General features: G+C 52.8%; 10 protein-coding genes across 10 annotated transcripts; 4 read left to right on the forward strand and 6 right to left on the reverse strand.

The window, feature by feature from the left end:
• Positions 1–588: 588 nt before the first annotated feature.
• On the reverse strand, positions 589–1,624 carry BO95DRAFT_444392 (signal recognition particle 14 kDa protein). Its single transcript, XM_025586874.1, has 2 exons — positions 1,396–1,624; positions 589–1,290 (listed from the first exon to the last, which is right to left on the reverse strand). Exons 1-2 carry the CDS (start codon positions 1,420–1,422, stop codon positions 910–912), a joined length of 408 nt encoding a protein of 135 aa, XP_025440810.1. The 5' UTR covers positions 1,423–1,624; the 3' UTR covers positions 589–909.
• Positions 1,625–1,776: 152 nt separating this feature from the next.
• BO95DRAFT_515737 (MIF4G domain-containing protein) lies at positions 1,777–4,519 on the forward strand. The gene is made up of 2 exons (XM_025591771.1): positions 1,777–3,192; positions 3,260–4,519. The coding sequence occupies exons 1-2, from the start codon at positions 1,785–1,787 to the stop codon at positions 4,498–4,500; spliced, it is 2,649 nt and encodes an 882-aa protein (XP_025440811.1). The 5' UTR covers positions 1,777–1,784; the 3' UTR covers positions 4,501–4,519.
• Positions 4,520–4,639: 120 nt separating this feature from the next.
• BO95DRAFT_515738 (uncharacterized protein) lies at positions 4,640–6,230 on the reverse strand. Its single transcript, XM_025591772.1, has 2 exons — positions 6,174–6,230; positions 4,640–6,116 (listed from the first exon to the last, which is right to left on the reverse strand). Exons 1-2 carry the CDS (start codon positions 6,186–6,188, stop codon positions 4,677–4,679), a joined length of 1,455 nt encoding a protein of 484 aa, XP_025440812.1. The 5' UTR covers positions 6,189–6,230; the 3' UTR covers positions 4,640–4,676.
• Positions 6,231–7,007: 777 nt separating this feature from the next.
• On the forward strand, positions 7,008–9,089 carry BO95DRAFT_433297 (uncharacterized protein; the record flags this gene model as incomplete). Its single annotated transcript, XM_025585088.1, has 4 exons — positions 7,008–7,036; positions 7,087–7,453; positions 7,509–8,381; positions 8,454–9,089. The coding sequence occupies 4 exons, from the start codon at positions 7,008–7,010 to the stop codon at positions 9,087–9,089; spliced, it is 1,905 nt and encodes a 634-aa protein (XP_025440813.1).
• A 647-nt stretch (positions 9,090–9,736) lies between these two features.
• Positions 9,737–11,954, reverse strand: BO95DRAFT_465198 (uncharacterized protein; the record flags this gene model as incomplete). The annotated part of the gene is made up of 5 exons (XM_025589123.1): positions 9,737–10,237; positions 10,308–10,840; positions 10,935–11,704; positions 11,771–11,831; positions 11,912–11,954. 5 exons carry the CDS (start codon positions 11,952–11,954, stop codon positions 9,737–9,739), a joined length of 1,908 nt encoding a protein of 635 aa, XP_025440814.1.
• Positions 11,955–12,312: 358 nt separating this feature from the next.
• Positions 12,313–14,015, reverse strand: BO95DRAFT_444394 (NAD(P)/FAD-dependent oxidoreductase). Its single transcript, XM_025586875.1, has 2 exons — positions 13,654–14,015; positions 12,313–13,598 (listed from the first exon to the last, which is right to left on the reverse strand). The coding sequence occupies exons 1-2, from the start codon at positions 13,844–13,846 to the stop codon at positions 12,454–12,456; spliced, it is 1,338 nt and encodes a 445-aa protein (XP_025440815.1). The 5' UTR covers positions 13,847–14,015; the 3' UTR covers positions 12,313–12,453.
• A 692-nt stretch (positions 14,016–14,707) lies between these two features.
• On the forward strand, positions 14,708–17,040 carry BO95DRAFT_183471 (putative MFS transporter). The gene is made up of 6 exons (XM_025580887.1): positions 14,708–14,936; positions 14,996–15,358; positions 15,407–15,562; positions 15,617–16,074; positions 16,128–16,386; positions 16,517–17,040. The coding sequence occupies exons 1-6, from the start codon at positions 14,790–14,792 to the stop codon at positions 16,754–16,756; spliced, it is 1,623 nt and encodes a 540-aa protein (XP_025440816.1). The 5' UTR covers positions 14,708–14,789; the 3' UTR covers positions 16,757–17,040.
• A 284-nt stretch (positions 17,041–17,324) lies between these two features.
• On the reverse strand, positions 17,325–18,794 carry BO95DRAFT_433300 (peptidyl-prolyl cis-trans isomerase D; the record flags this gene model as incomplete). Its single annotated transcript, XM_025585089.1, has 5 exons — positions 17,325–18,265; positions 18,375–18,461; positions 18,522–18,531; positions 18,631–18,698; positions 18,779–18,794. The coding sequence occupies 5 exons, from the start codon at positions 18,792–18,794 to the stop codon at positions 17,325–17,327; spliced, it is 1,122 nt and encodes a 373-aa protein (XP_025440817.1).
• Positions 18,795–19,425: 631 nt separating this feature from the next.
• On the reverse strand, positions 19,426–20,726 carry BO95DRAFT_444396 (D-aminoacyl-tRNA deacylase). The gene is made up of 6 exons (XM_025586876.1): positions 20,654–20,726; positions 20,537–20,581; positions 20,391–20,459; positions 20,152–20,330; positions 20,041–20,083; positions 19,426–19,968 (listed from the first exon to the last, which is right to left on the reverse strand). Exons 3-6 carry the CDS (start codon positions 20,395–20,397, stop codon positions 19,691–19,693), a joined length of 507 nt encoding a protein of 168 aa, XP_025440818.1. The 5' UTR covers positions 20,398–20,459; positions 20,537–20,581; positions 20,654–20,726; the 3' UTR covers positions 19,426–19,690.
• Positions 20,727–20,891: 165 nt separating this feature from the next.
• BO95DRAFT_444398 (CCR4-NOT transcription complex, subunit 3) lies at positions 20,892–23,266 on the forward strand. The gene is made up of 2 exons (XM_025586877.1): positions 20,892–21,373; positions 21,446–23,266. Exons 1-2 carry the CDS (start codon positions 21,119–21,121, stop codon positions 23,135–23,137), a joined length of 1,947 nt encoding a protein of 648 aa, XP_025440819.1. The 5' UTR covers positions 20,892–21,118; the 3' UTR covers positions 23,138–23,266.
• Positions 23,267–23,544: the final 278 nt, after the last annotated feature.

Genomic DNA, 23,544 nt, shown 5'->3' on the forward strand with positions numbered 1-23,544 from the left:
TGTCTGGGGTAGAGGGTTTCGGGGTTTGCGGGGGAAACACTATGGCATTTACACTGGGGGGTGGGGTCCTTAAGCTTGAAGATGGCTTGTGGGTTTGGCTATTTGTCGGGCTTTCGAATTGGAGAAGTGGTGAGAGATTGGACATTGATGATCGACACGGCGGGGACTTCTGGTTATCTCGTTGGAGGGTTGGCTCCTGGGTGGTGGTGGTTGACTATCTGGTGGGGACTGCGGCATTGATAAGGAGTCGGTGGGTGGGTGGTAGTGTAGAGGACGGCCCATTCAGCGCGTATTTCCTTCCAACCTTACTTATTTTCTCGGTCTCTATTGGGTTGAAATGTGTCTAGGCTGGATTCCTGGGTACCTTATACTGCGGCTCTTGGGAGGTTGTCTTTTGCTTGATAATGGAGGCTGATGATTGGCTTCACAGGGAAGAGAGACAAGTTGTCCTAGAGTGTGATGAGGGACGGATCCGTGACCAGGGAAGGGCAACGGTTTGATTGTCGAGGAGATGTGCAATTCTGGGTTCTTCTTTGGTGCATGTAGAGATTTGGATGACCCTTGATATCCATCGGTATCTTCTAGCAAGGGGACCATGCTGTCATGCTTCGTCCTTGAGAAACCCATAGAGCATGTTCAAATACTTTACAACTGATGGCTCGAGAACTCGGTTACTCCATACCCAGTTGCATGAATATCAGTTGATAAATGAAAGAACAACAAAAGAGATAGACCCATGAAACGCCGATAAATGCAATCAAATCAACCATACAATGAATAAGCAACCACAGATCATTCATCATATCCTCCAACCCCTCAAACCTTCCCATTCGCACCCAACCAACCCCAAAGCCACAGTCCATAATCCTACCTCAATAGGACCTCGACTTCACACCTAACAACTAGAAATCAAGCCTTCTGCACCTTCCCCCCAGCCTTCCCCTTGGCAGTCTTCTTCTTACTGCGATCCCGCTTCTTCAACCCCGTCATCCCCGCCTTACACACCTCCGCGTACCGGGCGTAGAACGCCTCCAGCTCCTCCGGGCTCACCACCGTCGACAGCTTGACTTTCTTGGCGGCCGCGCCGGCCGCCGTCTTCTTGTCGGTCTTCGCTTTCTTTGGGTTCGGGGCGCCGGTGTTGCCGTCTGTCGCGCGGATGAGGATTGCTGGCTGTTGTTGTTGTTGGTCTTGGGAGTTATCGGCGTTGATCCAAGGCTTTTGGGTGAGGTAGACGGAGCCGCGGGCTTTTTGGGAGGTGGTCGTTAGGAGGGTGGTTAGGGAGGTGAAGAACTATTTTTGGGTTAATTTAGATGTATAGAATGTAAAGGGATGGGGGGGGAGGGGTTTAGGTTCTGAGAGAGAGATTGGGGGATTGGGGGTTCGGGCTGGACAGACCTCCTCATGGTTAAGGTGTGCGGGCATTTTGAATGGATGCGTGCCCAGTAATGGGGAATGTTGATGGTGTAACTTGAGTGATTGGTTTGGAGGATATGGTGGTATTGAACACCTTGTAAGTTGTCTTGAGTGGGCTGCAAGTTGAAGTATTGGGATATAGGGAAGCAGCGGCTCAATCCACTTTTGAAGCTATGCTCTAATCAATGAATCCTATGGCCAGACGATCTCGACTCAGCGAGTTGAGTGGGGAGAGGAGAGGAGCTCCGCAACCTCATCCCACCGCCTTTCATGGTTTCCGCCTCCGCGGACTTTTTTGGAACGGCATTATTTTCGCAGAAGACCAAAAAAAAGTTCACTGCATCAACATTTTCCACCCCCAGAAAAACAAAATGCCACGTCCTAGGCATAATACAACTTCATTACCTCGCAATCTCCGAGAGGAGCTGGGGATCCGCGATACCTACGGTGAGCGGAAGCGCAACGGCCCTGGCGCGAGGAAAGATCGTCGGAAAGAGGAACGGCAGTCGAAGAAACAGCGGGGAGGGCAGAAGAGGGGTCCTCAGCGGTCTTACGGGGGTAATGATGACGATGACGACGACAACGAGGATGGATTTGGTGGATTTGATGACGACAATGATGCGGGAGATTCGGACGACAACGACGATGTTGCGGCGACCATGGCCAAGTTGAAGCAGAAGAAGGAGGCTGCTAAGGCTGCTGCGCCCGAGAAGCCGAAGAAAAATTTGCAGACGACCGACAACGATGCTGAGGCGGTGGCTGCCTCGCGTCCGATCTCGAAGACAGTCAAAGCGAAGTTGGACGAGGATGATGCGGAAATTGCTGCGTTGGAGAAGAAGTTGGGTCTCAAGAAGGGCAAGAAGCTTCCCAAGGCTTTTGAGGAAGATGGTTTGGGTGATCTCCTCGGCGATCTGGATGAGGGCTCCGATGATGAGAATCGCAAGCGCAAGCGAGAGGCCGACGACTGGTTGCGCAACAAGCGGAGAAAGGCCCAGGGTTTGCCGGTTGATGACGACGTTGAGTCGGATGACGATGACAGCGAGATGGGTAGTGAGGATGGGTTGGATGGATTGGAGGGTTTTCACGAAGAAGACGACTCCCTTGGAGACTTTGATGAGGATGAGGACTTGGAGGAGGATGAGGATGAGGAAGATGAGGATATGGATGGCATGGATCTCGACGAGGATGAAGAGGAAGAGGAACCCGTTCCTAAGAAGAAGGAAAACCCATACGTTGCTCCGGTTCAAGAGCCCAGTGGGAATCAACCACAAAAGTACATTCCTCCCTCGCTTCGCGCTAAGGCTTCCTCGGAGTCCGAGAGTCTTGTACGTCTTCGGAGACAAGCGCAAGGACACCTGAACAAGCTGTCCGAAGCCAACATGATCTCAATCCTGGCGGAGTTCGAGAAGCTATACCGTGATTATCCCCGTGGAGAAGTCACCTCGACCCTCATCACACTCTTGTTCGGACTGATTTGCGAACGATCCGCTCTGTCGGATACCTTCATCATCCTGCATGCGGGTTTCATTGCTGCCGTCTACAAGGTGATGGGTATGGACTTTGGCGCGGAGATTGTGCAAAAGATTGTCGAAACCTTCGATGCTCGTGGAGACGAAAGAGGGTCGTTCTCAGGGAAGGAGACAATCAACCTGATCTCCCTTCTTTCCCAGCTGTACAATTTCCACGTCATCTCAAGCACGTTAATGTTTGACTACATCCGGATCTTCCTCCAGAACATTACAGAGGAAAACACCGAGCTTCTCCTCAAGATCATCCGAAGTACGTATCTAACCGCCTGCTGCAAGCTCATTCACACACCATACAAAGTACTAACGACGAACCACAGACTCTGGTCCTCAGCTCCGCCAAGATGACCCCTCCTCCCTCAAGGATATTGTGCTCCTCATTCAACCCGCCGTAGCGAAAGCCGGCGAGGCGTCCCTCTCCGTCCGCACCAAATTCATGATCGACACGATCACCGACCTGAAGAACAACCGCCTGAAAGCCGGCGCCGGCTCGACCATCTCGTCCGAACACCTCACGAAGATGCGCAAGATCCTCGGCGCGCTCAACAACACGCGGGTCATCCGCGCCTCGGAACCCATCAGCATCTCGCGGGAGGACATCCACAACTCGGCCAAGAAGGGGAAATGGTGGCTCGTGGGCGCCAGCTGGCGCGAGGACCCGCTTGAGTCCGCGCGCCAGGAACTCTCGAGCCTGCCCGCCGGCGCGGACCAGCAGCACACCCTACCCGACGACGACGACGACAGCGACAAAGAACCCGACTGGGTCAACATCGCCAAAGCCCACCGGATGAACACGGACGTGCGCCGCTCGATCTTCGTGGCCATCATGTCCGCCACGGACTACCAGGACGCCCACGTGCGCTTGCTCAAACTCCGGCTCAAGCGCGCCCAGGAGTTCGAGATCCCCCGCGTGCTGACCCACTGCGCCATGGAGGAGGCCGCGCACAACCCCTACTACACGCTGATCGCCCGCCGGCTGTGCGGCGAGATGGGCCGCCGCATCAAGGTCTCCTTCATGTACACCCTGTGGAACATCTTCAAGCGTATGGGCGAGAACGGCGACCTGCACGACGACTCCGACTCCGACGGCGGCTTCGGCGACGACGAGGACGAGAGCAACAAGCTCGGGATGAAGTCCATCGTCAACCTGGCCAAGATGTACGCCTCCCTGGTGGTGGACGGGACCTTGAACTTGGGGATCTTGAAGATCCTGAACTTCGCCTACCTGCAGCCCAAGAGCAAGACGTTTGTGGAGCTGCTGCTCATCAGCGTGATGCAGCAGTCGCAGCAACAGAACAGGAAGAAGAAGCGAGGGAGCAAGAAGAGCAAGAAAGGCGAGGAGGACGGCGATGAGGAGCGCGATGAAAAGGCCCTCATGGAGATCTTCTTGCGTGTCAAGGAGACGCCGCAGATCGCCAAGGGGCTGATCTTCTTCCTACGCAAGGTCGTCGCGAAGACGGATATCGTGCCCTCGAGCAAGGATTTGAAGTTGGTAAAGTGGGGGTGCACCGTTGCGGTCGATGCGCTCAAAATTGTGGTAAAAGATACCGGTGCCGATTAAGTCAACGGCTATGCATGAGTTTTTAGCTGGATTTTGGTTGCATCTGGCGTTGCAAGGTGTGGCGTTTTGTTGGGATAGGGCCAAAAGCAAGTGTATATAGACATGTTATTTCAGACATCATCGTTGCGATGAGGTGGTTGTTATTATCTCATGCTCATACATGTAGGGTATCTAATTTATGCACTATCTTGACCGCCTACATCGGAGACCAGCTCCCATTCCAGCACCACGGTCCACTTCCCTGATGCTTGCAAAGCAGTATTTCCAGAGGGGTTATCTCCGATTTCCTCTCCTATGTCACTCCCCCCCAGATCGATATCCCAGGTCAACCCTCGAGAAATCCCGATGGCAATTCCTGGGCGAAGCTCAGGCATTGTTGAGGTGACACGTCGCCGGGACTGTATCTCCGTCTCAGATTGTGACCGGGGCGCCCCAATGAGAAGCAGTTTCCTGAGCCGTGGATCTATTTCTGTCCCTGCCTCATCACCAAGAGCATCGGTCTCATGCCCGCACACAAACGCAAGAGGACCGCAGCTCGGAAGAGCAGACTGATGCACACTCTCGATCCGAACCACGGTCGAATTGTACCGCGGTTCCCTCCCAGGGGTATCCGCTCCTGTGCGCCAGGCCACACCCGTCTGTCGCTGCTGGTCGTGTCGTGTGCCCGTTTCCAGAACCCAGCTGCGCACTTCAGCAGCCATCCCGTCAGGGAGATAAGCGTGGGCGGAACCGCGAGCACGTCCGCGTCGACGCATCGCACGCGAAGATGGCGAGAACGGGGTCGGGAGGGCAGCGAGCTCGTCGTCCATGTGCGATGGGGACGGTGAGCGAGGTAGCACGAAGGCTGGTGGTTTACGTCGTTGAGACGATGGTGGTGGCTCTTGCGTCGATGCAGAGACCCATGGTTTGCTACTTGATTGGGGTTGGGTGCTTGGAGGGAGGTGAGATGTTGGAAAGAGGAAACGTCGGGGATTGGTTGTGGATGGAGGGTTGATGCTTGCCGGCGCTGTGGGTCGAGGTGTAGCTGTGGCTGCCGGGGTACGATGTGAAGGAGCTGGAGTGGCTTGCGTCTGCATCGAAGACTGTTTGGGGGCAACTGGAGTTGGGGACTGGGATTGAGGCGTTGGGGACGCGGGATGATCTTGTGACGATGACACGATCTGATCTGTGTCTGATCGTGTGGCTACTGGTTGGGATGAGGGAGCATCGTCGTTCACTGAGATTCGACGCCGCTTCTTCCGCTCTTGAATGGCTGCGAAGAGATCTTCAAATTCAGAATCTTCCTCTACTGGTGGCACAGGGGAGCTGCTCTGCGTTTGCCCGTCATCGAAGATGATTTCTCCCGAACGTATGTGTGGCGTATCATCTTGCTGGTGGTCTTCCGCATCGTCTGAATCTTCGATGATTTCTTTCCGGCGAGGCGTGTAAATCGCACCCCTATCGCGCCTCAAAAAGCCGGCAGTTGGGACCGGAGTGCTCTGGGGTCCGTCGTCTTCGGTGGAGAATGCATCCTGAGTTGCCTGCTGCGATGCGGGGGTTCTCTGTGAGACGAAGAATCGAGGGGTCGAGGCGAACTGTGGCCCTCCACTCGATCGCGAGGATGCGCGAAAGGGTGTCTAGTGGTACGTCAGCTGTTTAAAAGGCTGCTAGAGTTCGACGGAAGCAGTACATACAGCTACAGGACGCATTGAAGCAGGCGAAAGTGGAAACACAACATCGTTGGAATTGATGAGGAGAACGCGTAGAAAAAGGCAATTGGAGATCGACCGCGTCGAATCAATATAGCCATATTGAGCAGGCGGTCAGGGCTACTAGCTAGGTGCGGGGTGGTTTCCCCAGCTATACTCCGTAGTTACATCAGTCCTTCTCATACTCGTCGATGCCTGCATTCAGTCTACCTTCTTTATCCATCAATTTCACCTACACTCATCTTTGTCACTCATCAAGCCTATCACTCTTGGTACTAATACGAGTCAGCAAGAGACTGCTTTATCGCTTCTTTCGCAACAAGCGTATGAGGCATTTCTGGCAGCCAATCATTCACGCAAAGAAACCCCGCATATGATCCGTACTCCTACCTACAGTCGAGAGCCATTGCAGTCAGTATGTGAAAAATCATGGCTAGCAGGGGCCAACTCCAGCCACATGCACGCCGCACAATGCCCTCTTGAACTATTCGAGACATTCCTTATGACCTGGTCTTCATAGTCACGAAGCTCAGCTTCCGCTCATCTTCAGCCCGCCAAAGATGGATATAGAGTTCAGCAAATTGTATTAGCTGGTTTAGCCGCTCTTGCACAGCATAGCAATTTTGCTTTTGGTGGCAAGATGTTCAGCTGCAGTCTCATCCAGCCTTTGCAGTTCTGACTTCATAGTACAAACATCGTCTTTTTTTTAGGGTGCATATATAGTGCCCCCCCGGATCACATTTCTTGCTTTTAGCCCCTCATCGTCCATCTTCTGCTTAGAATTCTGACAGTTCAAACAACGCTCAACCACTTATTACAATGTCTGGCCCACCAGAAGGAGTGGTCTGGTTTCCCAAAAAGCTTTTCTCCGTTGGTGGGACTCAAAGCTACATATTAGCGATGAGGATCGTAAGAAAGAGCTCAAGCGAGAAGGGGAGGACTTTTATAGGTTTCTTTGGATTGACATCACAGTCAACGCGAAAGCCGAAGACAAAGACAAGCCAAAGAAGAAGCACCCGCGCACTGAATTTGCTGTCGGAGGGGCGACGGCAAGCTACGACAAAATCTCAGCTCTGTATGGCAGGGATGCTAGCAACCCGACTCGAATTGTGACCTTGCATCAAGATGGAAATCTGTTCGCGCAGCCGGAACAGGCATATTTGGTACACTTTCCCATGCCGACTCCCGAGGAGCGATTCCTGTGGCTGGATCGCCTATGCAATTCGTGGGGTATACCTCCCACAGTGTTGGAACTGCCCGTGGCCGTACGAAGATTTGGTCCAGCTGATCCGACTGGATTTCAAACATCGATTTGTTCAGATTCCGTTCGCCATCCCGTACAACCCAAAGCTTTATTCCCAGCCGGAAAGAGATCTTTTGCCGGAGCAAATTGACAGAGCTGGGCTCGAGATCATGCCGGAAAAGACCATCGTGGACAACGTACTGCATCCGATCTTGCAAACTACGACCCGGTTCACGAAGAAGATACTTGGTGAGAAGGCGACTAATTCGGATGGGGAGCCTTCTCACGAGGCTCTTTTCCAAGGCTCAGACGCAGAAACAAAACGAGCCAAGGACGATCCCCGCAAATGGCTGGATAGCTGCAAAGGCAAGGGTCCACAAGATCAATTGGCCAAGGCCAGAGACCTCGATGCATTAGCCAAGAAGTACAATGTTGATCGCAATCCCAAATACTATCGTGCGGAGGTCGACCAAGAAGATCTCAGCAAAAGCCCCAGCGGCACATTCCAGGAATCTGTGAAAAAATGGATGTTGGATTTCTGGGCTGAAAATCGGCCACATCTCTTTGGAAATCAGAAACATGCAGCCTCCGCCGCGCTAGTCGCAGAGAAATGGTCTCAGGAGATAGCTGAAAAGCCTGAGTTCAAAAATCTTACTATTCAAAGTCTTTTGGAACAAAGAGACACTGGAGAACGTGAGAGATTAGTCAAGGCGCTCTTCGACGCGATCAATGCCGGGCCCACGGGATGGAAGGTCATTCTCAAGCCCAAACTCGGTCCTGTGGATTCTTTCGGTGCTGCCATCACGGAGATGGGGGCTTTCTTGAAACTTAACTTTGGGGACGTCTTCGAATTCAACCTGGGAAAATGGGTGCTGAAAATGGCAGACTGGAATCATTTTGGTAAATGGATAAACCCAGACTGCCCGGTGCAGCCCAAAGACGACGAGTTGGTTGGTCTGCCAAAGTACACCCCATGGCCTTGGTATCAGCGACGGACATTGCTCTCCTCTCCTGGCGGTTAGCCTGATAGTATTGTGACCGGCCACATTGACTTCACCACGAACCCTACCTTTGGCCTGGGTCTTGCCCATGCGGACGTGACGCACCGACTGGACGTTACTGAATTGATGTGCATTCTGCCTATGCCAGGGGAGGTATACACCCGTCAAGGGGAAAAAGAAGTTGGGTACCAAAATGTCTCTGCAAAAGGCGAGCAAGGACGACCAATTGACTTTTACAGTCGTGACCTTGTTCTCGCCTTTCCCGCTAGGGAGGTGAAGACGAGCTCTGCGACAAAGGACATGACACCAGATCATGGAGTTATCACTTACAATGGCAAGAATTTCCCTGATATCATTAAGCGCGAGTACGGCTTGGTCATGAACTACAATATCACCGAGTCGACCCCATGGGAGAAACAACTTGCGCTTTTCATGGTTCAGATCCTGGCCGTCGCAGCGGATGCTATCCCCGTCGTGGGACCTCTCGTTTCATTTACCATCTACATGGGAGGTAATTCGATCATCGATGCTGCATGGATCTCGGAGTACGAGAGCTCGAGCCTGCCAGTGTTTGCGTTGCTGTATTCTCAGAGACGTAATGTGGCGAAGTACAAGACGAAGGTAGCGCCGAAGTTCAATTTCAAATTGACCCTCTGAGCGCGGCTACAGGCACAAACCGAAATATCAGTGTGGCCGGACATAGCTGGACTTGCCCACTGAATATCTATTCATGGTTGGGGAAATTATATGCGTGTATGTATGAAGCGCAAATCAGCGCGCGGAGTTCAACTGGTTTATGGCTGTGGAGCTCCACCCAGCTATGTGGCCTCCAACGACCTCAAGCTTACAAGGGGAATTACATATGACTGGGCTCGGAAATTACAACGTTTGCATAAGGCGATTCCGATTTAAAGGTAGTCTCGATCAAGATTTTAAAGAAACTGCAGCGCGGCATGGTCCCCTCGTTCGCAGTAATCAGATAGAGTCTATTGCTCTATATGAAGTATACTAAAGAGGCGCATGGCGATGTGACCGCAATATTGACCCAAGTCTCTCGGAAAAAAAGAGAAAGAAATGGAGTCCCTGCTTCTCGATGCATATATGCGGACATGCGTTCTTCCACTTTTCACAACGCCAAACGGTACTACCTTACATTCTCGAACGCATATGAGTTATTGGATAACATCAGGGGTTAAATCTTCCCGTGGCTATGTTTGAAGGCCATAGTTCATGGGGAATTGGTCGGAAGAAGAGCTACGGGTGAAAAGAGAGTCGATTCCATTCAAAAGGTAACTTGCTGCTTTTCATTCCGACACACGAGAAATCATTCGCAAGGAAAGCCACTCCATCTCCAACGGGATGCCCCGATAGGAATATTCATCTCCCAGAAACCGAATATTCTTGGCCCCGGATTTTCGCAGAATATCTTCCCACAGATCCTCCCACCGCATGAAGTAGGCTGTGTCCCCATGCGCATTGCCCTCAAAACACATTCCAACCACATACCCGTCCCGGTCGAACACCATCGATCCTGAGTCCCCCCAAAGCATCACACCGTTGTACGAGTTGTACGAGTTGTATATAGAATGTACATACTGAACCAATGGTTCTCCTCTTGCTTCAAAGATAGTGGCAGTAGTATGGGTAATCCACGCTGTGCGCAGTCCGTTGTATCTCCCTTCCGTTTTGGCCGTGGAATGCCCTATCTTCCATAGAGACTTCCCGGGTTGGAGCCGCTCCTCCAAATACCAAACTCCCACAACTTCGGATACTGGGTCCAGAAAGTCCTCCGAGGAACATGGAGACTGCAAAAAAGAGGCGAAAGTGCTTAGCAGAGATGCGATTATCAGGGGCTATGATGGGATGGTAGTTTACCTTGTTCTCGCCCAGACGTCGGTCTGCGCGCATGCGGACAAGTTGCCAGTCCAGGAAGACCGACGGTGAACTGACTTCTGAGGAGGAGGGTTCCTGTTGTCGTGCTTTCAGGCCGGACGCGGCGACCACAGTGCCGAACTCGTAGTTCTTGTTATCTTGATCCTTCTGGATTTGGGCGCGTTCTGCTCTAATCTTAGTAAGGGTGTTGTTTGGATATGTCCAGAATTTTAGATCCCCGGGGGCGGACACAGGCTCGTTCTGCGCTTGCGCGGCTTGAAAACGTTCGCAGCGCATTTCATCCTCATAATCTCGTGCGAGATCATCGAGGTTGTCCATGTTCATTATGATTTCATACAAGCCTGGGCTATCATCCAGGAGGAGTCTAGCCGCTGTGGCGTCTCGGAACGGTACGCCATATGTCTTCCACTCGTCAAAAGCCGGGGTGTTCTCTCCCTTCTGAGCACAGGACTCGACATGTGCATCGGTAGGCAGGACACAGCGCGCGGATGTCAGCGCGTACGGCATCCACTCATCTGTATCCGGATCCTGGAGCTCCACCCAGCAGCCCAGGGTCCCTCCCCTGCGCTTCGGGTGAGTGGCCTGAGGCTAGACTATCCCCCATCTCACAGGGTTTATCCTCTTCGAAGCCGTGTGTAAGGGACTTAGGAAGGCCATGCAGGTCCAAAGGTGGTCGGCTTGCCGGGTCCTGGCGGATAAGCACCCCAACTGAATCAAGACCAAATGATTCCAGAACGGTAACAATCTGTTCCCGAACCACTTTCCAATCCACGGATGCCGTCGGATCCACCCCCAGCAAGACAGTGGGTGCAGAGCCCGAAGTCGAGGACGTCGCCCCAGTGCGACAGCAGCTAATATAAAGGACTCCCGCCAGAGGGATCGTCCGGAGAATTGCTTCTAACACAGCCTCCCACTGCGAAAAGACGGCATCCTTTACGGTGCACGACTGCAACCGGAGGCGGTACTTTGCGCAGAACAAGATATCACAGATCTCGACCGCGATGTTATACTCATTGGTGGCGGATCCTTCTAATTCTGGGAGGTAGTGGTACACTGCCCAGGCCGCCCGAGTCGCTCGTGCAGGCCAGCCGGGGTCGTGGGGCTTCCTTTTCACTGTGATCTTCATGGTTGGTACGCTCGGCTTGTCTTGTTCGAATAGACCGCGCTGCTTCCAAAAGTGTACATTGTCGATCATGCCCAGGTCATTTTCTTTGCAGATTTCCAAAGCCTTTAGTGCCAAGTCGAGGTTCCTTGTATGGAGAGGATGGTCTGGGCTGATCAGATTGCGGTAATAGTCTGGTTCAAACAACGATGGGACGCCCACGCGGAGATCTTCTTCGATACGGTGGTTGTCTGAGGTCGTGTTGGGGCTCTCATCTCTGGATGACCGGTTGTTTCATCTGACCCGGATGCGCTGGCCGGACAAGGACAGGAAGAATCCTGACGCGTAGCTGAGTTCGTGTGCGGTGACTGGCACTACCTGAGGTCCACCTGCCAATGATATGGCTAGTAAAGAGTTAGCAGATGCGACCTCTCTAGACCGAGAAATCAAGAGAGTGAGAGAGTGGGGAGGCAAGTACGCATACCTCTCCTGTCTTCTTTCTCTGCAGAATCCACTCCTCGCAACATACTGGTAGAACTCCGTAGGTGTGCAATAATTGAGGTTATTTGTTGGTTAGGGAAGCTCTAGGAAGAATGAGCAGGGTTGGATTATACTGTGTACATTTCGTCTTCCTCCTTTCGGTACCTCATCCAGTGAGTCATGAGTGTCATCATATTGACTGTATCCTTCTGGCCCTGCACCATGCGAATCGGTGAAGTAATTTCAGCATAATAGAACAGGCTCGTTATGATCGAAGGATTGGCGCTGCAAACGGTTTTGAGTGGTTGTGATGAATTATTCTTTCTCTTTGGCTGAAATACGTAGGCTTGTGGAGTTGACTCTTGGTAGAATCCAAAGTCTTTCCTATTGAAGGAATAGAGGCCGGTGCTCGATCCTAATGTAAATACTATGCTACACATGAAGTTGGAAAATGCACATGTCTCATTATCACTCAGCTTATCATACTATTTCCCTGCCTACATCAGTATGACGGTAGATGAAGACGCAGGTTGCACTTCGATTTCCCTACAGCCGGCTTTTCTCGCTAATCTTGGTCCAGGCACTCTCCTTGACATTCTGGAAGTCCATGATTGCATCCGGGCCACCAAAACGATTCTGGGTCGCTTTCCAGTCCCTGTCAACGGCCGTCTCTGGTCTCCAGCGGACAACATCTCTCAATTCCTTCTGGAGATGACCTTCCAGAGCGTCCGCGATAAATCCTCCAATTGAAGGCATCTGCATCGCGCCGTTACCGGATGCTCCTACAGCAACGACCAACGAAGGATGCTTGGGATGCCGATCAATCAAGAAGGCACGATCTGGCGTATCAGCATCCCAGCAGATACGAGCAAAGGAAAGCGGTCGGTCTGCAAGCTGCGGCATTGTGTCCCGGAGAAAGTCCCTAGCACGAGCCTCGGCTTCTAGCGGAATCTGGTGTGCTGGAAATGGGATACTCCTGATGTCACCATTTCGCTTAGGATCCGGAACAAAGTTGCAGTAGCCGGGATGCTCATCGCAGATCTTCAACTCATGCTTATCCTCATCGGGCTCCATGAAGAAGCCCTTAGCAATGTTGAACAGCACGGGTAGATTCTTGTAACGTTTGGCCTCTTCGGGTGTCATCTTGATATGGCACAAAGTCCAGGCTGTAGGACGCAGCTGCTTCTCAAAGTCCAGAAGCCGGTCACTGCCCGCACCAGCCGATAAAATGGTGCGGTCCGCGCGATGAACCACGCCATCGGATGTTTTTGCTCCCACAACATCGCCATTCTCAAAGACTAGAGCCACAACATTTCCTTGCGGGGACCCGGTAAGAAACTTGGCTCCCAAGCGCTTGGCTTCCGTGTAGGCGGATACCATGGCTTTTTGGGCGTGGATCCATCCCGCGTTGGATTTGTTGAGCCAGCCCTGCCAGCCGGGGAACTTGCCAGTCAAGACTCCTGCCGGCATTGTCTTGCGAAAGTCCTCTGCCGTTTCCAGCTTCACAAAGTCACCCATCGAAGATTCAATTTCTGTCTCGCGAATGTGTTCGATCAACGCAGGGGTGTGACCCGATACAACCACGCCGGTTTCATGGAAATATGGCTTGAACACGGGATCTGTTTTCCAGCCTTTCAAGGCAGCACGGGTGCAGGTAGCAAAAGCAATGCTGCGGGGATCCGTGTCAGACTCTAGTCACTAATCAGTCGGTTCCTCTTTGGTTCGTCGAGTCTCAAGGATACTTACCCTTCGGCTCTCGATGTTCCATGATTTTGTTGATATCATTCCCAGCTGCAATCGCAGAGGGAACGGTATAGGGATCTAGCACCGTGACATTCTTGTAGCCACGACGGACCAAGTGCAAAGCCGTTGAGCATCCCCAGACACCTGCACCAACAATGAGGATGGTGGAATCATGACTTAAATCCGAGGGGACCATGATGCTGAGAGTTGTGTACTGGATGTAGCGGGCAAGTGGAGAAGGACTTGCTCTGGTACGCAAAGGAACAGATCAAGAGAGCATCGGCCAAGACGAGAGTATTTGAAGGGAAGGCTTCATCATGCCATGTCCATCTGTTCATCGCGGAATTGAACCGAGGGAGATGAAGTATGAGGCAAAGTGGAAGAAGCATGGCAGGGAATCAGCCATCGAGCAGCCAAAAGGCGGGGTTCCCAATGCAGTTTAGCCCACCGGTTGGACCTTCCTCGCTTCTGAGCATATCGACGACTCCCTTCTACTCAGTATACTCAGTATACTCAGTATTCACCTTACACTCCTAACCGTCCTCTTCTCCACACATCCACTCCAGTGATAAGGTTGTCTCGTGGCGGATGTTATCAGTCGCGTGCAGTGTCCAGACCTGCTTTAGTCGGTGGATCTGACGGCTTCTCCGCATCTCTGTCTCCTTGCCCTTCTTGGCAGATGCCATCAGTCTCAACCCCGTTGCGATAACACCCGTCGTTTGGAGCTTCCTCGACAAGTATACTTATCTTTTTTCCATTTATTCTGCCTCAATGGCTCGAGGGAAAGAGTCTCACCCACCTCTCTTATCACGAGGCACTACGTTCACGATGTCGCTAGAGTTTAGCCATCGTTGGCTTCGTGATTGCAGTGGCGGACAAACCAAGGCCAAAGATCGTCTTGCCTTGCCTTATCGTTCATCACCTATCATCACCTACCATGGCATTATGCTCGGTTATTCTCGTCCAATCGGATGAACAAATGAACCTTGATAGAGCGGAATATTGACGCCTCCCCGGGCCTGAGGATGCTCTTTGGTTCAAGTCAAACCGCGCTGGTGCTGTAGAGATGCATTTAAAAGAGCGGCCACTCCCCCTCCCGGTCTCCTGTCTTTGTCCTGTCTGCCATACATCAAGACATCATGACTCGCTCTGAGGATATACAAACAGACGTACCGGGAACGGTCTACCTCGTCGACGCAGGGGGAAACCTGAGCGACGCTGCCCATGCTGGCAGTCAGGATATCATACTGATTCCCCAGCCGACTTCGTCAGTTGCCGATCCTTTGGTATGTGGAGAAAGTTAATTAGCTGGCCTCTATTCTCAAGACTGACTGTTCCCTGTTAGAACTGGCCCAGGTACAAGAAATACTGGACGCTCTTTCTGATTTCTGCCTACGCATGCTTGAACTCCTTTGGCGAGAACAATTGGGGAGCAGCATGGACAACAATCTCGGAGGATACCGGTGTGAGCTTGAGTAATATGAACGGTGGCTCTGCTCTCAACTATCTCATGCTCGGCTTTTTCAACATAATCTGGATCCCCACAGCCATGAAATTTGGACGAAAGATTGTTTACATCCTCAGCTTGGTCTTCGTACTCGCTAGTGGAATCTGGGGCGGTGTTTTCAGTGGTGTTGCACAGTACTACATCATGATGACTGTCAATGGTATCGGTACCGCAGCCTACCAAGCCCTAATTCAGCTAACGGTACGTCACCTCTATAGACCCTCTCTGTGGCTACTAAATGGATCATAGATCTTTGATGTCTTCTTCTCCCATCAACGTGGCCGTATGCTCGCTATCTATATTTTCTTCCAGCAGCTTGGTTCCATCATTGGCTTGATTTGTGGTGGTTATATCTCCGATGGCATCGGCTGGAGATGGAGCCAGCCCATCGTGGCAGGAGCATGCGTAAGTTCTTGTGCTCATAACACAGAGCATGGCCGAAGCTAAACGGGTTTGAAGGCTTGCTTGATTCTTCTCTTCATCTTCACTTTTGATGACACCATGTTCCCGAGATACCGATTCTCAGGCGATACATCGTCTGAGGACTCGAAGGTCGACCCCACCACTACACTGCCCACGGACGACAAGGACCAGAAGCTGGAGGCCCCTATATCCGTCGTAGCCAGCCATGGTGCAGGGCAGATCTCAATGCCCCCACGGACCTACCGCCAAAAAATTGCTTTAGTGCACTATTTCAAAGACGACCATACAACCTGGTTCCAGTACTTCCGCCGTCCATTCTTCCTCTTCGCTTTTCCCAACATCCTCCTGGCAGGGATCCAATTTGCCCTAGGCTGCACCGCCGGGATTGTCTCCTTCAACACCATCTCCGAGATCATGACCGAGCCACCATACAACTGGAGCGCTGGTCCCGCCGGGCTGATCTTCCTAGCTGCCCTCGTCGGCAACTTTATTGGGTACGGCGCCTTATCCAGTGCAATCCAACATTCAAGCTAACCACAAACTTCAGAATGGGAATCGGTTCGCTGTCTGACTGGCTTGTCATCTTCCTCGCCCGCCGCAACAAGGGGTACAAGGAACCCGAAATGCGTCTCTGGGCCTACGGACTCCCCATCATCCTCGCCGCCGTCGGCTACTTTCTCTATGGCTGGGGCGCCACCGAGGGTGCCCACTGGATGACCATTGCCGTCGGTCTCTGCTGCATGATCGCACAGCAGGTCTCTGCCACGAGTATCGCGACTGCGTACGCAATGGAATGCTTCGATCAGGTTAGTTGCATGTCCCCTGGCTATACTGAAACCCCTGCACCCCTTCCTTCTCTTGCCGATGCTCTTCTTCCGCTTTCCCTTCCTCTTGTATCTTAGGTCGGACTATCTAACCCTACAAACCATATACTAGATATCCGGAGAACTAGTCATCATTCTAGCCTGCTGCTCCTCCATCATCAACTTCGTCATTTCCTTCACGGTACAGGACTTCATTGACGGGACAAACTACGGCTGGACCTTTACCTTCTACGGCATTTTGGTCGTACTGTCCATGCTGATGGGCGTGCCGATGCTGATCTGGGGCAAGAGTTGGCGCCGCAAGTGCAAGCCACGATATGAGCAGTTCCTCGCCGAAAAGGATCTCCATTGAGCTGTCAGCCCGGGCGACTCCGGACGGCAAGCAAGCTTGCTACATGCTCGTACATCCTCTTCTTATGATTCATGATTGCTATACCTGTTTCCTCGTCTACTTGCTTGCTCCGTCGCTATGGTTTTTGGTCCATTGGGCACAAACGAATCACTGGCCTTCAATGCAAGACAAACATGCACTGCACAAATAATCTATTCCGCCTGAAAATACCAGTATCCTCATTCTCTCCTACACTATCAGGATATGTCTAGTTGGAAGATAGAATTGTCTCTGCGGGATGGGAACGCAAGGGCTGTTGAATACCCATGCTGCTCCGTAGTCAAATATAGAAGCATCAACGAGGCTTATGCGTGAAAGCCACGAGCTACTGACTTCGCGGGGCCGACATTGAGGAGGAATGTGTTTGCACACACGCGGCGATTGCGAGATTTGGGAGTGGGGACGGAACCATTAGACTAAGTGGGTGAGATGGGAAGGTAGATTGCGTCACTTTTTCTGGAAGTGCAAGTAGCAGAGTGATGCTAAATCATGAATTCATGAATCATGACGGACGGGCACGTCTCGTCTCTCACGAGAAGAATTTCTGAGCGGCAACGCGCTCCTTAGCCACGCGATCCTTAAGAGCCTTCTTCACCTTGGCGATTTCGTTGGTAATACCAGCATCACCGGGGGCCAGACGATCGGCCTCTTGGAGGTCCTTCAGGGCCTCGTCCTCCTCCTTCAGGCCGCTCAGGGCAACGGCACGGCGGTAGTACGCCTTGGCCTTATCGGCATCCTTGGCCTCGGCAGCAGCAGCCACATCGAGGGCGTAAGTAGCCCAAGTCTGAGCGTTCTTGAATTGGCCGAGCTTGTTCGCCAGGAGGGAAGAGTTGGAGTGGAGGGTGAAGCGGAGAGCCTTCATCTGGGGGCCAAGCTCCTTAGGGTCCTGCTCGTCGGGCTCGGGGAACTCGTTGAGGTAGCGCAAACCCTTCTGGTACTTTTCGAGACCAAGGGCGATGTTGCCGCTCTTAAAGGCGGCGTTTCCGAAGTTCTTCAACTCAGCGGCGATCTTGTAGCACACCGGAGCACTCAGCTGCTCGCCCTGGTGGTCATCGGGGAAATCCTCGTAGGGGTCGCCAGTTGCATCAGGGGTCTGCTTGTCGGCATCCTCGTAGTCTTGGCCGGTGAGCTCGCCGCAGTCGACAATGGTGACGTCCGTGGTGGGCTTGTCTGCCTGGGTAGACATGTTCTCGATCTTGCGAACAACGCTCTTTCCGTTGATTACCTCGCCGAAGACGACGTGCTTGCCGTCAAGGTGAGGAGTGGGGACAGTAGTGATGAAGAACTGACTGCCGTTGGTGCCGGGGCCGGAGTTGGCCATGGAGAGGAGGAAAGGCCGGTCATGCTTGAGGTCGAAGTTCTCGTCGGGGAACTTCTCGCCGTAGATGGATTCGCCGCCAGTGCCGTTGAATGCAGTGAAGTCACCACCCTGGATCATGAACTGCTTGATCACACGGTGGAAGATGGAACCTGGTCAAGTCATGGGTGGTTAGTTTTGGCTTGCGAGGACCAATGTCGGAGCGGACGGGAAGTGGGAAGGAGAAAAAAATTATGGGACCGGAAATGGTCAAAATCGTACCCTTGAAGCTCAATGGCTTGCCCTGCTTGCCCACGCCCTTCTCGCCTGTGGAGAGTGCACGGAAGTTCTCTGCGGTCTTGGGAACAACTGTTGTACAGTCAGAGTGTGCCCCGAAAAAGCGTCGTGGGGCTTAGATTGACACTATACCATCGTTGAACTGCGCGGGCGGGGTAGGTTAGCAAGGCTCTCACTCCAAGATCGGCGACCTCGGCATAGGATAGGAAATGTCCGCTGATTAAACGAAAGAACTACTAACCAGCTCGAGAGCAATGCGACCGGCCTTCTGTTCACCGATTTGAATGTCAAAGAAGACACGGGGGCGGCCTGTAGGAGCGCAATGGGTCAGTTACCGGAGCTTCGAGGCTGGATCCCCGCGGCGGGGAAGAAGGGAAGTCGGAACACACGCTGAGACTCAGCCATGGTGCTGGATGATGGCTATGTGTGGAGAGTGAATGGAGAAGATAGGTGGGAAAGCGGAAAAGGTGGCTTTGAATTGGCACAGGAGAGAGAAGAAGAAGAAGAAGAAGTAGAAGTAGAATGTATAAGGAGAAGAAGTCAGACAATGGGTAAGTGGATAAAATGACTGAATGACAGACAGACAGACAGACAGAGTACCAGTAAATGAGGAGAAATGGAAGGAAAGTCAAGAGGAGAAAGAAAGTCCAGGACTAAAGAGGTAAGAAGTGGGCTGGGCCGGGGCCCTCTGCTTGCGATGCTTCAAGAAGCTTCCATCGTTTCTCTTTGGCGCCTACCGGGAATCTCTGCCACTGGACGCACTGTACATACAGTAAGTTAACTTCATCTTCTCTTTTCTGTTCTTTTCCTTTGCTTCCCCCTTCCCCCTCCCCCAATCCCGTTACATTCCACCTTTCTCCGTCTTGATTGATGGATAGATGAGGGGAAAACGTACACTATTTAGCGATCGATCGCGGTCTGATAGGAGTGGATCTACGCTCCTACTGCTACTGTTCGTACCGAGTAAGGCAATCTGGGGAATTCTATGCTTCTGGAATCTAAACGCCCTCCCTTCCCGCCCACCCCATTTCCCCCTTCCCCCCAAATCTATTTATGGGTATGTCTATAAGGAACTTTTTATATACACCTGAACCGACCTGAATCTCGAGGGATCATTCTTTTTCGTAAATTCATCGTGACGCCCTTCCATCAATCAATCCAATAACTCCGCGGGTATCTTGAACTCGAAAGTCTGAGGCCGCGTTTCTTGCGGCTCGGCCTCCTTCTCCTTCTTCTCCTTCTTGGGTAGTTGGGTGTTGATCTCGATCGTGACCTATATCAGCCGCAAAAAACCATAAGCGTCAGCCCAGAATCATCAGTGAAGGAAGCAGGAAGAGAAGCGAGAGCTTTACCACCGCATCTTCACTGCGGTAATCTACACCCACCGGCCCGTCATTTTTGAGCTCGACCTCCATCATCGCCTGGAAGATGCCATTCTTCACCCGCTCAGGCTTGTAGCTGTTGCTCAGTTTTTGGTAAAAGTAGTCGTAGAGTTTGCGCGCAGTCTCCACATCGGCTGCGGCGTGGAAGTCCGGCTTGCTTCCCTTCTTCAACTCGCCATAGAGGGTAAATTGTGACACTGGATGGGAGAGGGCAGGGGTGTCAGCGAAGCGCATCCCAAAAGACGATCGGTGGAGGGATATGACTGTACCGCAAAGCACTTCTCCATCGATATCTTGGACGTTCTTCTTCCACTAGATTTGCAAGGCGCCGCGTTAGATGTGTGCTGCAGGCAACCGAGAGATCGCGAGCCTCGTCTCACCGGTTTCTCATTCTCATCGGACCAAAGCTTGGCTTTCAATATTCGGCCAACCATCGTATCGGCATCTTTTTCCGTGTCCTCTTTGCCTACACCGGCAAGCACAAGCAGCCCCTGGCCGATCGACGACACAAGTTGTCCGTCGACGGTGACCGAGGCGGACTTGACTCGTTGAAGTACCGCTGTGCAAGGCATCAGTCAGGGCTATTTTATTTCGCAGGCATTTCTCATAGACTGCGCACCCTTCATATTGCAATGCGCCAAATAATAGTAATCAAGAAATGGTCGTGGCAGTTCAGCGATGGGGAAGTCTGCGAGGGTTTATGGAACTGCTTGTCAATATCGGCCTTATTGCGGCAAGCGGGTAGCTGCAACCGGCGGCGCATACTACTACTCACTGTCACTGGACAACAATTGACTGCTAAGTAAAATGCTGGAAATTAGGTCAGCGCACTCCTGTACAGTGGTCCAATACTAAGGGAAATGGGCAAATTCAGCCTCCTACCTCAAATCTTGCCAACCTGAAGACAAAAAAAGAAGTTGTTGTAGATTTCACCAACGCACACCATGGATCGTGTATGACGGAGGAGAAGATGATGAACAGTAAGGTTAAAGAGTTGCCCGCTCGCCGCCCCCGGGATCGGTAATGCCCATCCCCCCGTGACCGCCTACTGCTTCGGGCATTATCCCAGCTTCGAAGAGACCAGGACCAAAGTATCAGGAGATTGACACTCCTTCACTGTGTCCCTAGAAACAATCACGCCCCCCGCGTTCTTTTGTCAACAAAGAGCTGCGCCGGCAGTAACTTGCCCCCACGCGCTAGACCATCCGAAATTCTCTTCAATCCGCCCTGCGACCTTCCCTCCCGTTCATCCCATCCGTTCCTCGGCCCTTCCGAGTCTCACATCACCCACGTCAATTTTCGTCGAGTCCCTTCCCCTCTCTTGTTCATGTGGAAACGGTAGCCGCTATGACGTCCCGAAAAACGCAGCAGGAGATTGACAAGACCTTCAAGAAGGTCGCCGAAGGCATCGTCACATTTGAGGGCATCTACGAGAAGATCCGCTCGACGACGAATCACACCCAGCGGGATAAGCTCGAGGAAAACCTGAAGCGCGAGATCAAGAAGCTCCAACGGTATCGAGATCAGATCAAGTCGTGGGCGTCTGGAAATGAGGTGAAAGATAAGGGTCCGCTGCTCGAGCAGCGCAGAGCCATCGAGACCGTGCGCATCCCTCCGCCCTTCAATGCCTTGGCGAGGAGGGCAGCTTGTTTTGCTGACTATAGGAGCTTCTAGTGTATGGAGCAGTTCAAGGCCGTCGAGAAGGAGATGAAGACGAAAGCATACTCCAAGGAGGGCCTGTCGGCAGCGTCGAGATTGGATCCCAAGGAGAAGGAGAAGGTGGAGACATGCGACTTCCTATCGAGCATGGTCGACGAGCTACAACAACGGATCGAGGCTATGGAGGCAGAAGAGGAGACGTTACATATGCAGATGAAGAAGGGGAAGAAGGATGTGGCCAAGACGAATCGGTTATCGGATATCTCGCGGATCACGGAGCGTCATAAGTGGCATGTCAACAAGTTGGAACTGCTATTACGGTCGCTGCAGAACGGCAACGTCGAGACGCAACAAGTCCTGGATCTCAAGGAGAGTATCAAGTACTATGTGGAAGACGGGCACAACTTGGACTACTCGGGCGAGGACGAGACCCTATACGATGATCTGAACATGGACAACGAGGCGGAGATGCAGTTCGGCATCGCGGGCGACAACGACCGTGTATCATCGCAAGATACCCAGTCGGTGCAAGAAGAGGAACCGGAGGTTGTCAAGCCGAAAGCGAAGCCCGATACCTCGGGACCCCGACGACCTTCCGCGCAGATGAAGTCCCCTCTTCCCGTGCTGGCCACCCTCCATCCCGCAACGTCGACAAGTGCCACCTCGGGCATGAAGCCCGCCCCGCCTCCAACGCGCCTGCCAGGAGAGACCCTCAAGTACGCCTCTGCGGCGGCTGCAGCTGCTGCCAGCGACAAGAACGGCGTGGGCATCGCGCCTCTGCCGCCACCGCCAGGAGCCAGCCCCGCTTTCCCCCACGCCGTACCTGCATCCAAACCCTCCACCTCCACAACCGCCTCCCCCAGCATCGCTCCCGCACAACCCGCGGTGAAGTCCTCGACAGGAGTCACGATAGCGGGCGAGGAGTCGAGTAGTGGCAGCCGATCCAAGACCCCTGCTGCGAGTCCGCACGTGGCCAGCGCAAGCACGTCGACGCGAGGCGTGCCGCAGACTCCCGCCATGGAGAAGGTTGAGGCCTCGGGTAGCGGCAGCAGCACTAGCAACAACATCACCACCACCACCAGCAACAAATCCCGACCCACGACGACGGCGAACACCACCAACGGCGAGTTAAGCGGCAAGGAGGAATCGTCGCGCGAGAGCGAGGAATCCATCTATCACCTCCCGCCGGGCCTGCAGGATCTGATCCAGTCATTCGAAGTGACCAAGAGCCGTGCCGCGGCCAGTGCGACCAACCCGTCCCCATCGGTGCAGCGGTTGCTGGCGGCCTCCCTGGCCAATTGCCCCGAGCCGGCCGACGCGGAGAAACCCCGTCACTACAAGCCGCAGAACCCGTACAACACGCCCCTCTACTACCCCCAGGAACCACTCCCGATCTTCGACGACCCGCGTCTGTACGAAACCGGTCGCATCGACACGGATACGCTGTTCTATCTGTTCTACTACCGCCAGGGCTCGTACCAGCAGTACCTGGCCGCCAAGGCGCTGAAAAACCAGAGCTGGCGGTTCCACAAGCAATACCAGACCTGGTTCCAGCGCCACGAAGAACCCAAAACCATCACCGAGGAGTTCGAACAGGGAACGTATCGTTTCTTCGACTACGAGAGCACCTGGTATGTTTCTTCCCCGCTTCTTCCCTTTTGCTCACTTTTCTTGGAAGTAAGCCGGTCCAACACGAGAGTAAACTAACTTCGGGACCACAGGATGAACCGTCGTAAAGCGGATTTCAAGTTCGTCTACAAGTACCTTGAGGACGAACTATAAACCACCCCTTCCTCCACAACCATCAGCACGCGAACCACAATAATTCGAGGGCAGACTTACGAGATGTTGTTTGTGTACATGTGTTGAAATGTTCTATTTGCTCCCTCTATGATTTCACCACTGTAGATGAAGAAACACAAAACAGAGAGAAATCATAAGGAACAAAAAACAAAGACTTTTATTTCCTTGCTCATTCTGACAGCCGCCCATCCGGTTGCAGGAGGTACTGTACTGTGCCTCGAAGTGATCAAATCTGTCTCTTGTTTCTGATCGTATCTGTGATCTGTGTGAGATTTTTTTTCTTTTCTTTCTGTTTTCTGCTGGGTCTGCTC

The sequence above is a fragment of the Aspergillus brunneoviolaceus genome, assembly GCF_003184695.1.
Source record: "Aspergillus brunneoviolaceus CBS 621.78 unplaced genomic scaffold BO95scaffold_46, whole genome shotgun sequence".
NCBI classification, from domain to species: domain Eukaryota; kingdom Fungi; phylum Ascomycota; class Eurotiomycetes; order Eurotiales; family Aspergillaceae; genus Aspergillus; species Aspergillus brunneoviolaceus.